Here is a 13114-nt window from a genome sequence, read left to right as displayed (position 1 = left end):
CACCGCTCATCAAAAAAGCCCTTTGAGCAAAGTTCAAAACAGACAGGCTGGTCGGGTGCAGACATGACAACATAAATGCCTTTTGCTGTAACTGCTCTTCCTGTCAAAGGGCGCTTTGATGACAGTCATGTCTGATTCACAGCTTCTCATGAATGAACAGGACATGGCTAAGCGTGCGCAAAGTCCCCGTTATCTCCGACGAGTGACTCACAGGACACTCAGGATTTCCAAACAGACTAATGGCTAAAAATAAAGTTTTAATAAGATCTGAAATATTCTACAAACCTGATCTGAACTTGTTATGTTTTACACACAAGATATTTTCATTCCAAGGATTCTCAGGTTTTACAGATCTCGCCTCTTTTGCTCCCACACTCTCTTTCCCCTTTCATTTTCGGTTCGAATGCAGCTGGCGTTCTCCCTCCATAGTTACTGTGCCCAGACAGTGTTAAGCGACGCTGTTGTGTTGTGCCTTAAATAAACTTAAACAAACTAGACATGTTTGAATTACATGCTTCAAAATTAACCCTGTGGTTTACCGCACTTTGGGCAGTACAGTGGTAGGCACGGGCTGGCACCGACATTTGGTCCTGCGCTCTTGCCTCCATGTCGTGTCCCTGTCTCTCACAACAGGTGTCTAATTAGAGAAGACCAGGGTGGGGTGCACACAAGCTGAGGGCTATCAAATGCAAAACCACCAACCTCTGAACAGCGACGCAGGGCGTTACTGTGGTTCCTGTGGTAATAATATTGCTAGCTCTGTGCAATTCATACCCATTCTAAGTCGAGACCAAATGGTCAAAATCTTAACAGATGATAGCTCATAATGTTTCATGTTATGGTCAACATGCGTGCTGCCTGGTCTGAGGTATATAAATATCTGTGTTTAAAATTTTACATTCACACCATATGCGCAACTTAAAGCCAAGAAACACTGTGTACTGCATGTATGTACATGACGGATCTTAAATCTGGATGCGTGACATTACTCCCAAGGTTACATCCCCACACACAGAATATTTTAGAAAAGCCCTTTTAGTGGGCTTTAGAGGGCCTATGTTTGATTAACCAACAGCAGATCAAGAGAGCATGTGAAACTGCTGGACGTCTGCATAATTAAAGATCCCAGTCGTCACATACAGTACACACACAGACTCACACACACACACACACACACACACACACACACAGTAGAAACTTTGCCTCTAAGGATTCAGGATATATTTCACTGTTCGTTAAAATCTCAACAGCATGCCTTGCCTTCGCTGAATGAAAAGAGCAGAGTTTGCAGCTCACTGCCACATAAATTACATTAAAAACTTCTATATAAACAGAAGCAGACAAGGTAAATGAATTAAGCTGTGCTGGTAAAAAGCCAATCACTTAAATTTATTTGCTTCAAGAGCCAAAGTTTTTTGAGTTTAATACATCATGCAGTGATCAGAACATATGAAAAAGGAAACAGTAAGTAATCTAAAGCATTATTTAGGCATTTACAACAATAACAGTAACAGCTCATAATGGCCATGACCAGTTTGAAAATTATGATGGAAAACTACAGCTAGCTTTACGCCAAACATTTAAAATCTGGTATTGAAAAATGTATTTAAGCGTCCAAAGGGGGATTACAAAAATGGTGCACTGGAGCATGGTTGGTGCTTTTTACTGTCCCGGAGCCTATTACAGTAATGTTCCAGAGCAGAGATCCATATACACAGTTTACACTAGGGATTAGACAGGCCCTTAAAAAGCTGATGTGTCGCCCGCTGTTACCAAAACAACCAAACACACTGGCCGAAGCAGAGCTCAACACCTCTACTTATTTGAAAGTTCTTCGTAGTCAGAGGTTACCAGGTTTCTATGCGGGGTTCTGGGTTAGGTTTACGTGCAGGTGAAGGATTGTGGAATGAGGTTTGGACTGGAGGCATGAGGAAAGATGGGCGACAGAGATTTTTTTCAACAGCACAAAGACCCCTTTTGATCCAGCAGGGCCCAGACGAGCACATGCAGTCAGCCCTCAGATAGATACAGGATTGTGTGCCAGCGATGCATCCACCGTATGTTTCCTCTCACACCCTTCTACCACCGTCGTCATTATACACCTGCAAACAGACTCCAAGGAGCTCGCCCGGCTAGCGGAGGCTTCTGTACCGACAGCGGTTGCCATAGTGACGGCGTCTCACACTCATATGTGTGGGATCAGAGGTCAGGGTTCATGGGTGGTGCTCGGAGGGCTCAATGGTGCTCTGTGTGTCATCATACAGACTTCCAGTAATCCAAGGCTACAGAGGGTCATGCAAAAAAAAAAAAAAAAAAAAAAAACCTGGCAGAGCTGAGAGTCTGTCCTCTCCTCAGCAAAAACCCTGCGGCTGGAATTTAGTTTTTCACATAGAAGAAGATGCTTACGATCAAATCAACCACGTCACTAAGGCTGCAGGCTTAGTGACGTGCAGCATGAGTTCAGGTGTGGAGTTAATTATAACGGAAATCGAAGAGAATTTCTTTTCCCAAATTGAAACCACACCATCACCACACAGTTGGGACAACATGTGTCTGTGAGAGCATGTTTGCAAGTGTGTAGATATGTGAATATCTGTCTCAGTGTTTGCACACACACACACACACATACACAGACACAGACAGACATGGCAGCAGCTATTAAACTTGATAAATGCTGTTGTTTACAGGAAAGCTCCATAATCTGTCTCACTCTTTATATAGGCAGGTCATAAACACAGCCACATATGTGCTACACGCCGTGGGATTGACGTGTACATCGCTGTGTGAGTGGTGATGTGTACTTGTGTGTGTGTGTGTGTGTTAAACTCACTGAGTGTGAGGTCAGAGTCAGACACTGGTGGCGTGTTTGCGAGTGACCCCCGTTAAGGCGGCATCAAAATCAATGGCCTTTACAAGTGCTTTTTTATTGAAGAGGCTTGTTTTCATTGTTTGCACTTCGCAAACCAACCACTTCCACTGACAATGCCACAGGCAGTTCAACAGCTGGTTTGCTGGGGCTCACAAAGGCCATGTCTCTGCCATCAGGATGTAAATCAGTATGAGGTGATTGGTCAATACATACTGCTGAAGAATGAGGTTTGACACAAACGTGGAAGCTTTACCAAGGTGAACTCAGAGTCATAATTCTATGCCCCAACCTGTGCAGGCTCCATCCAAAGCGGAAGAGATCGTGCGATGCGTGCGGCAGTGCATATTTAATGTTTTAACTATTTTGTGGCAGCTGTTTTTCTTTCTCTTAATTTGTAGAGAAATTACCAGAATCATTCATTATACTGATTCATTGCTTGATAGTCCTGAATAGAGAAATTGTTCTTAAAAGACTCGAGTTAAATACGGGGTATATTTTGAGAAAAGCTAGTGTTTCTGTTATACAAAATAGCTCCACTCAGAATCATACTTTAATAACATTTGGCTTGACCAAGCTCACTCACCCCTGTGCTTAGACTTTTACGCCCAGTTTAAGTTTTATTCCAGGTAAGTTTGATTTGGATCGTACGAAATCCAGCAGGACTGATGCTGGAGAACTGCTACCAGTGACGCGATGGGAGGTGCTGCCGGGGCTTAAATAGCTTTAATTAGAGCCAGACAAAGGCCTCCTTATACATCTATAGTGGTGGGGATCACAGAGACTTTAGCTTAAGAGTCTTTTAGGCACAGGCGGACACACACAGGAATAATTAAGAAAATAACACACGTAAAAAGACACAAGCAAATTTGTCCAAATATAGATAGTGTGTATGCACAGTGCAGACATGGAATAAAAGCTTCAATAATTTAGATTTAATTCTATTGTCTGAACTGACTGAGAAGCTTGTTTGTGGAGTTTGTTTAGTAATTAACACTATAAAAGGAGCAAGAGGCTTCTGTAGTCTGTAATATATATATATATATATATATATCATAAACAGGACTAAGAGTTTACAGCCATGCTAGCAACTCTGAGCCTGTGGGTGCAGCCGTGCTTTGGGCTAAATGCTAATGTCAGCCGAGGCTGATGGGATGCATTCGTTTTACAGGTATTTGGACATAAAATTTTGATCCGAAGATTTAACCCTGATGATGTTGCTAGAGAAAAAGTTAAAGGATCAAAGTTGACAGATCCAAGTTATTAAAATGCATCTTCAGGGGAACATGAATGTGTGGACCAGATTTCACCGCAAACTTGAGACATTTCACGCCACCCACCACACATGTCTACCTCATGGTGGTGTTTGAGTAAAAAGTCAGGGGATCATTAAAGTTATTAGGATTCACCGTCAGGCCAGCATGGATAACTGTACCAAATTTCATGGCAATGCATCTGATAACCGATGAGATATTTCAGCCCGGACCAAAGTGACGGACTGACTCACAGGTGTCGCCAAATCTAGAGCCACAGTGAGGAAGTGAAGGAGAATTCCTGACAGAAGACCCAAGAATGGGACTATATCTATTTAACTGCTTTGGAGAAAGAGGCCTTTCATTAGGCCAGAATGGGATTCCTATGAAGTGTCGGTGCAGCCTGCTGCAGCAGCTCAGCGAGGAGAAGAAAGTCCAGTGGAGCCATGTGTTCCCTGTCTGTTTACAGTGCTTTTATTAGGCATCCTGTGGCACAGGCAGCCTTTTGAAAGGCCGTCTTTATAGGAGCTTTCCTGTTTATGCTTAGGGGTGGGAGGTCAGCACTCACAGCCCCGTGCTGAATATGGTCAATCTCCCTGCATAGGAAAACTCTGTGTGTGAGTGTGTGTGAGAGAGAGAGAGACAGAGTGTGTGTGTGTGTGTGTGTGTGTGTGTGTGTGTCAGCTGGGTGATGGGAGGGATTTAAAGTGATGTGGGAGCCTGGCTTTGGCAGGTTATTATTGTAACGACAGAAAACGGTCCAGGACTTTGCCTTGGAGGCTGGAACACATAGATACTGTCCTCTCTGTCCTTGTCCTTCTGTTTTCCTGAGTCACTGCTCTGCCAAGGGGGTTATTACCGACTGTTTGTGTTTGAGCTTTCGGTCAACATGTACGTCAGCAGCAGTAGCAAAAACACAAACAAACACACACATACACACACACACACACACAGACACCCACAATAAACCTAAATAAAGACACACATATTTGCATAGTGGCATTAAAAAAATAAAAAAAACTTGGCTAAATTATCTCTAGAGGTTGGAAATGGAAGTGTGTTTGATGTTGCTGGAGGTGTTTGAGGGCAAACGAGGAAACTTACCCGAGGACCCCTCTTGCCTGGCTGGCCTGGCTTCCCCGGAGGTCCTGGCAGTCCCTGGAGAGAGAGCATTCAGTCAGTGTTGCATACTGACATATACCATACAGATGATCTTATTCTACACCCCAGCAATCTCCTTTTATCATACTCAAAATCATGGGGTCTTTGAGACTTCTTTGTTTCCACAGACAGGCTGCAGGGTAAAAAGTGACACCTTTTCCCTCTGAAGTAACTCCATCTCAAGGTGATGAGAGTTCAGCCTTATCCATCAGGAAGTTCTGAGGCTGTGTGGCAGGAAACCGTCGAAACCCTAGAAATAACAGGTCATTTCCTGCGCCACTCAATGCCCCTGTGTGGTTCTATCAACCTTGTGCTCATTCGTTTTCTTTTAATCAAAAAAGAGGCAAAGGAGAAGTGAGGAAAAACAGAGTGCCTGTGGCTGTTGCGGCTAACTAAGAGCTACCTGCAGGGCTCTGGATCCTGATGTAAATGTGGGTTAACGCCTCAATATTGCATTTTTCTGTTCACTGTACAATGCATTACAGTATCTATTTATAACACCGTTAAATTCAATGCCTGAGATAACACAGATACGAGGATGTAGTAAAAAAGCAGCAGCTTCTACTATAAAGCGCAGTTACTGACGTGTGAATGTTGTGCCCTTTCCGTAGTTCCCTCATCTCAATTTTCACAAGGCTGTGAACTTTAAGAGACAAAACACGACTTCAAAAACAACTTCAAAACAATACCAACCCCCTCATACACACACAGCCTAAGTCTAAAGGTCACTATAGTCATGGCTGCTATCTGCATGTCTGTCTGCAATCTGGTACATATTGCTCTGATGATTATAATTGGCCCCCCACCATGTCTTCCAGGACGACCTCCATGGTTGAGACCACCCCTATTGTTACAGGTGGTGTGCTCAGTGGTTGCCAAAAGACCTGTCAACATCGACACACACCCCTGTCCGTCTTCACACGTCCACCCCCTGGTTTGTCTCTCCTTCCTTACACTTGTTTGTTTGTTTATTCCTGCTGTCTTTTCCTCTTTGCACCTGTCTATCTTTAGCATAGAGAATTTGTTTGTGGACTGCTCTCATGATTTGTGCCACCTGGCATCTGAATGTGAATTAAGCATTCAAAGTTTTGCTGTAATCTGTGACGGCAATTATTTCAGAGTTTAAATTTGCTTATTTTACTTTCATTAAAAAAATGATTCAAAACCACTGGAACACAGAGCACAAATTCACAAACTCCCTTTTGATAATTTATTTCCATAATTTCAAATTAAACTATTTCAAATCTCTTCAAAATTGAAGTTCAGGCAGCTTGCAGGTAGAATTCAACTGAATACAGAGGCCTGGATATGCAAGAAATGGACCAGTTAAGGTTTAAATTAAATTTAAACTCACAGCCAGCACAGATTCAATTAAAATTCAAAATCAAATCAAAACTCCAATGCTCACTTTCAGCTGTCACACAAAAACTCAGAACATATAAATACATTCAGGTTAGCACTGGAACAGAAAGTCATTTTTTAAGCAGCAGTGAGGAGCCAAACGTGCTTCAGGTGCGGAACTCTGCCATATCTGTGCCTGCGCTGGATGTTTCTGTTGGCATCCAGAGTGCAGCTTCAGCACAGTGAAAACACGAGTCCAAAACACATTTCTACTGTGGCTCTCAGTAGAAAACTCTTTAATGCGTTAGGCAGCAAGAGTGATGAATGACAAAGCTAGTGCCCGAAACCTCAATGAATGTACTGCTTTTCACTGGAGTCCTACTTTCACATTTGTTGTGTGTGTGTGTATGTGTGTGTGTGTAAGATAGCATGTGTGTTCAAGACTGTGCTGTGAGGAGTGAGAGACAGTATACACATGGCATTGTAATTATGAAATCCAGACTATGATGAAAAGGAAGCGTGACTGGGTTCATCTGGGATCTCCCAGAGCACTACATGGCAACACACACACACACACACACACACACACACACACACACACACACACACACACACACACATGCTCACAATAAATAATCCATCCAGTCTAACATATGCTACCCTGTCCTAGGACTGCATTTAAGTTGGGAAAAAACACACAAACACACAAACACACATTTTGACGCACATAAAAAGCCTACAACATGTACACAGATTCTGCGTACTCCTGGGCCATGCCTGGGCCACATGCTACAATTTCAGTTCTGACAAATTTGAGTTTCATATAGTTGGATGTTTAGGCACGGTTCTGTGTTGAAAGCATTGCTCTCAGATTGGTTTAACCTACCATATATTTGTATTTTTTGGCTTTAGAGTACACTAACACTAGACATGCCGCACACTGCACAGTGGCAAATTAGAGCCCACTACAAAGAATAAGGCACATGTATCAAACAGCTCCTACTCACACTAAAATGTCTCAATCACAAGAGGAGCTTTCAACACAAGCACATACTCAGCCAAAACATGCTGAGCAGACATTGAAAAAAACTGTATAGGCAGTTATGTAGAACTTACACCAAGGTAAAACCCAAGCAGTTTGTCGAAACTAAAAAACTGTATGTAACTGCTCTGTGGCCAAGCCAATAAAATCATCAATGATCAGGGAAGCTAAATTTGATCTTGTGGTCAGTCAAGATGCAACTGAGATGAACTGATCTGCTCTGATGCCAAGCGTGAACTGAAACCTATGGAAAAGGTGAAAATGGACCTGCCTGCTTCAATGTTCCCACTTCCTGTGATGTACTTTAGGCCAAGCCTACCTTTGTGCCTGCACTAGGAAGCTGAATGATGGTGTTTACTGACTACTTTGACCCTTGACCCAGCTTTGAAAGAGGCCCATGTGACCTCCACTAGCCCTCAGAGGAATCTGGTGCAGAGACGGCAAGGCGTCAGACCTGACACGTCACACCCAGCCTTCAGGGTTCTGGTGCACAGAGGAAGAAGGAAAAAAGGGAGTAAAGCAAGATTTCTAACCTGTGTGGGAAAGGAAATAGTGCCACATTAACCTACATATCTCTGTGGTCTCTAATTTCTAGCCCCAGAGCACTAGAGTCAAACCTGGTCTTCCAATTGTGACAAAGACCAGAACTCTAATGGAAACACTTCACTCACTTTCACCTCTTTGCTAACGTAAACCATCAAATTGACCACCCACAACTACCTGTACAAGGCCGGCTAAGATGCAGTCTTCATGTTTCCTGCTCATCAAAGGTTTGCAGAATTTTTATTGCTGCAAAATCAAGATGATTTTGGGCTCACCTGAAATATCTATATGTGTGTACTCGCCTTCAGCTAGTACAAAATGCTCCAGACAGGCAACTGGCCAGAGCCAAAATGAGACCATATTATGTCAATGCAGCTGTTTTACTCTGGCACCTTGTCACTTTTATAAATGATTCATAATGTTCTTTAGTATTCCTGCTTTTTTAATTCATCTATTGACTTGGCCTATTTTATATTGCTATGCTTCTGTGTTCCCCACAGGTCCACCAGGCACTTTATATCCTTAATGCATGTAGTGTTAACTAGACCTCAGTCCATGTCAAAATACAGTGCTCAAGCACATATATGCTTCTGCTGTAATTTAATCAATTTGCCTTGTTTCGTGTCACACTCACACAGACACTCTAATATGACCAACACAACAGACTAGAGGTTCTTACCGATGGGCCTGCATCTCCTTTCTGTCCTCTAGGTCCAGCCAGCAGGGAGAACTGAGTAGGTGGCACCTCCCAGCTCTGGAAGCCATCAGTGGCAGGTGGTGTTACTGTGTTGTATGAAGGTCTGGTAGGTGGTGGCGTGACTGGAGCCTTGGTTGTTTTGACTTGCTTTGTTGGCTTGGTGACCTGTCTGGAGACGGGCTTGGAGGTTTTAGCAATTGTAGTTTTGGAGATTGTTGATTTTGCGGGACTGACTTTGGATATTGTTGGTTTAGAAGGGACAACTTTAACAGAATTTGTTTTGGGTTTAGATGGAGTGGCTTTGGATGTTGTAACTTTAGGATTGGGAGATGTTTTCTTGGCTGTGGTGGGTTGTGGTTTCTTTGGGACTGCATCTTGGTCTGATAAGGCATAGTCAGGTTTTGTCTTGGAGGGTTTGGTGCTGGTAGTGGCTGGAATAGTAGGTTTTTTCTTGTTGTCTGTTCTTGCAGTTGTCTTTTTGGGGCTGTTGTTAGGAGTGGGCTTTGGGGGAGTGGGTTTGGAGGGTTTCTGATTTGAAGCTTTAGATGTGGAAGGTCTTGGGGTTGGTGGTTTTGTGGGGGGTACTCTTGTCCTGAGTGGTGCTGTGACAGTTTCGGTCCTGGCCTTCAGAGGTGGGGAGGCCAAACCAAGCTGGACTGTGACTGGCATCACAGTTCCCAGCAGGGGTGTAGGAATGGCCCCAGGTTTGGGCTTCATTGTTTGGGCCACATATCTGACAGCTGAAGCAGCAGCGGCAACACTCTTGGCAAGGCTCAGCCCCGTGAGCTTCCTGGCCGTTTCTGGGCCACCACGTTTAGGGGTAGCAGCGGTAGCTGTGATGTTTGTTTCTCGTGGTAGGATTGGCAGTAAGGGAGGAAGGTTAGGCCTGTATGTGTCAGCTTCCCTGCACTGTTTCTTAATGTACCTGCAGTAGTTGTGAGCTGCCTGTGCAGAAGGGACCAGGTCAAATTGGCAGATGGCTCCTTCAAAGTGTGCTGAGGCTTGCTGCTGGCTTGTCCGCCCCAGCAGGAAGGAGCCCTGGAGCTCTGGAGCCAGTCCCTCCTCACTATCCCACCCAAAGTCTGCATGAACACTCTGCTCTCCGCAGGAGGCATATAGAGTCACTCTCTGTCCATTAATTCCAATCGCCAGCTGGTGCCACTGACCATCATGGGGCTCATAGGGCAGTGCCACTGAGGTGTTTTGTCCCGTGTGAAGGACCAGATTGCCCGGTACAAGCTGCAGACCAAGAAGCAGTTTCTTGCGGCCTGAGAGCAGGGTGAAGAGGAAAGCACTGTTGACACGGTGTGAGCGCACACTCAGGACCAGTGCCAGGTTGGGCCAGATGGTTCCTGGGAAGACTGAACGGAATGGAGCTTCGATCTGCGCCCGCTGGTTGAGGATGATCCCTGATCTGAATGGAATGACCCCTGCTGGCACCGAGCGTGACGGCTTCTCTCCCTTAAGCCCCAACTTTTGGAGGATGTCCACATCTGGAGAGAAGGAAGAGTGATATTAGGTGCAAGGTGCAACTTATTATGACAGAATTGTTTACACATCAGTGGACGAAAAGATTTATTTCAAGTTTACGACTTTACATTTTTCTTCTGATCACCTCTGTTTCATTGCCCTTTGGTCATTCGATTTACATTTCATCTAATTCATTATAGAGTAAGCCCGTCTTATATGTTCTGTAACCTCCTTATACAGGGGTGGCAACATTTTCCACAATAATTAGCGACCTGAAAAAACATTATCTGGCCCTTGTATTTTCCTCCAGCAAAAAGAAAAATGGTAACATACATAAATGTGAAGGGGAAGTTTAGTTGTTGTCATTTGTCATTTTAGCATATGTGATTTGGCCCAGGTGTTTTTATGCCAGATGCCCTTCCTCACGCAACCTTGGTTCGGGGATTCGAACTGCAAAGTCAGGGATCAGTGGCCTACCTCCACAAGGGGGAAGTTTAGTATTAAAAGAATTCAAACATCAACTGCAAAAATCAATTGCAAGGGCACAGCAGAGCAATTTGTTTTATATTGACACATCTGGACTGAAACTTTTACGATTATTTGTGCCAGGATGGACAGAATTAATGCCAGTTTTGTTTATGTGGTAACACTTAAAAACGCGGACCCTTGAGCAACAATTACTCACACACGTCAACAGGAAGGATAGCAATCATGCTGAAGGAAACTGTTAAACATCTTACAATTATTAACAAGACACTCTGGACTCATTGTGAGAATTTGCCTGTCCTGAAACAACTGGGCCTCAGCAAAATATTTTATCTATCTTTGCCAGTGGTGGCTGGATTGAACACGTTGGCCTACATGCCAATTTTACAAGAACTTCCCATTAATGAAATAGACCCAATTTATGTTTTGCCATCACACACAAGTATGGCAGCATCATAGCCTTATGTTATGTCAGACTCGTCTTTCAGCCAACAAAGAACAGTAGTTGACATAGAAATGTAGTTCAAATGCTGCAGGGTGAAGAGATGGGGACAAAAAAGTTAAACAAAAAATGACATACAAAGAATAATAAACTCACTGGGTTTCTAGGCCGCCAAACTGCTTCTGTAGGCTAACTACTGCAGCTTTAGGCCAAAATAAATGACCATGTGTAAGTTCTGACATACATCAAACTAGGGAGTGTGGAGTGACCTTGGCTGGTTGGTTTATGCTCTCTGCAGTAGAGGTTGTGTGGTGGATTTTGTTTCAAATGTCAGCGGATTGCAGACTCATGCTTCTCTTGTGGCATAATTTTGATTGTATGAAGCATAAAACAGCTTTAAGTACGCACACAACAAATGGCTCCAACCCTATAGCATGTTTATTGCTATGCACCCCTGCAAACTCCTCACATTAAAATTTAAGTCTAATGTGGCCACATTTTAACAGCTCCACAGGGCAACAGCAACTAATTTAAAGTTTCAAAGCCAAACGAAAGTACTGTGGTTCCAAATGTATGATCTTTACCTACTTTTTGCTTCCTCTCTTTGGTTGGTGAATTGGGTTTTGTTCTGTCAGGTTGTACTTTATGAGGAGGCTAATTGAGTCCTTATAAACTTTAGCTGAATTTTTATTTGACACTGAGTGTCAAAAATAAACTATATCCAATAACTAGCTGTGGTCATGTGAGATATGGAGCAAGACAAGACTGTGTCACTGGACTTCACCCGGTGCTGTTGGAAACAGGATGGTTGGTAGAGGTGATTGTGAAGGCCAAAGCAGCCAGTACCAGGAACGCAATATCAGGCTAAAGGACCTAATCTGCTTCTGGCCAACACACTCCCCTGTGAGGCCAACAGAAATCGTTACTGTGTAAACCAAATGTGTGTTTGTGAATTTTGAGGCACACGGGGCAGAGTTCAGACTCTAAATGTATATTTTCTGGCAAAATTATATTACTTCCACACCAATTAGCACAACTGAGTGCTTGTTAAAGTATGTTAAAGTATATGTGCTGGAAGTATTTGCTTCACTGATATCAAGGCATGGCCTCTTTGTTTTAAGGCTATAGGAGCTTAATGAACCGAAGGACATCGGCATCATCAGACAACCTCCCCTCTTCCTTTCTCCTCTCTGTCCTTTTCATCAATAGCGTCAGTCTGAACATTCAGAACATGACCGCAGTAACCACAAGTCAGTACAGCATCGCACTGTCTGGAGGCAGAATGCAGTTTCCAGCCTTTCAGCCAACTTTGACTCTCTGTTCAGTGTTTCAGTCTCAGTGGTCCCAACGCTTCTCTGTATGACCTGTGATCTCAGATCTAGGCCCCTCACCATCTTTATTGTCTACGGGCTCACTTTGACCTGTGGTCACTGGACCTTGTCTAATTGGGATGTGTGTATAGAAGCCCCGCTTATGTAAAGATAGAAAAGTAGACAAGCAATGTTGATGAGATGACAGGAAGCGGGAAAGATGATGGGACGTCCTAACAGTTGCTTCAATGAGATGCTTGTCTTTCTATGGTACAGCACTTGCTTCATTAGACCACTGTCAGGGCATCAGGCTTTGGAAATATGTAATTGCATGGAAAGTTGTTTAAAAATGTTTTGAGCAGGAATCTGATCCCTGCTAGCTGTGGTACTTATCGAGGAATTAGACCTGAGGGAGGAAGCAGCTCAGAACTCAGATGTGTTTTGCAGAAACCGCTCTCACATGTATCATGTCAAACAAAAACTGATCTATCCAGACTGGAAAT

General features: G+C 43.7%; 1 protein-coding gene across 1 annotated transcript in view; it reads right to left on the bottom strand.

Moving 5' to 3' along the window:
* LOC139611618 (collagen alpha-1(XXVII) chain A-like) overlaps positions 1-13114 on the bottom strand; it is a 70320-nt gene that overhangs the window by 48955 nt on the left and 8251 nt on the right. Inside the window, exons 3-4 of the mRNA XM_071466435.1 lie at positions 8886-10396; positions 5224-5277 (exon numbers count right to left, since the gene is read on the bottom strand). Of these exons, the coding sequence (XP_071322536.1) occupies positions 5224-5277; positions 8886-10396 (1565 nt within the window). The remainder of the gene's footprint in view (positions 1-5223; positions 5278-8885; positions 10397-13114) is intronic.

Source organism: Trachinotus anak, unplaced genomic scaffold (assembly GCF_046630095.1).
Source record: "Trachinotus anak isolate AG129_WGS33_773 ecotype Australia unplaced genomic scaffold, CSIRO_AGI_Tana_v1 ptg000028l, whole genome shotgun sequence".
NCBI lineage: Eukaryota > Metazoa > Chordata > Actinopteri > Carangiformes > Carangidae > Trachinotus > Trachinotus anak.
Note: the sequence above shows the minus strand (reverse complement) of the source record. Positions and strands in the feature narration are given on the sequence as shown.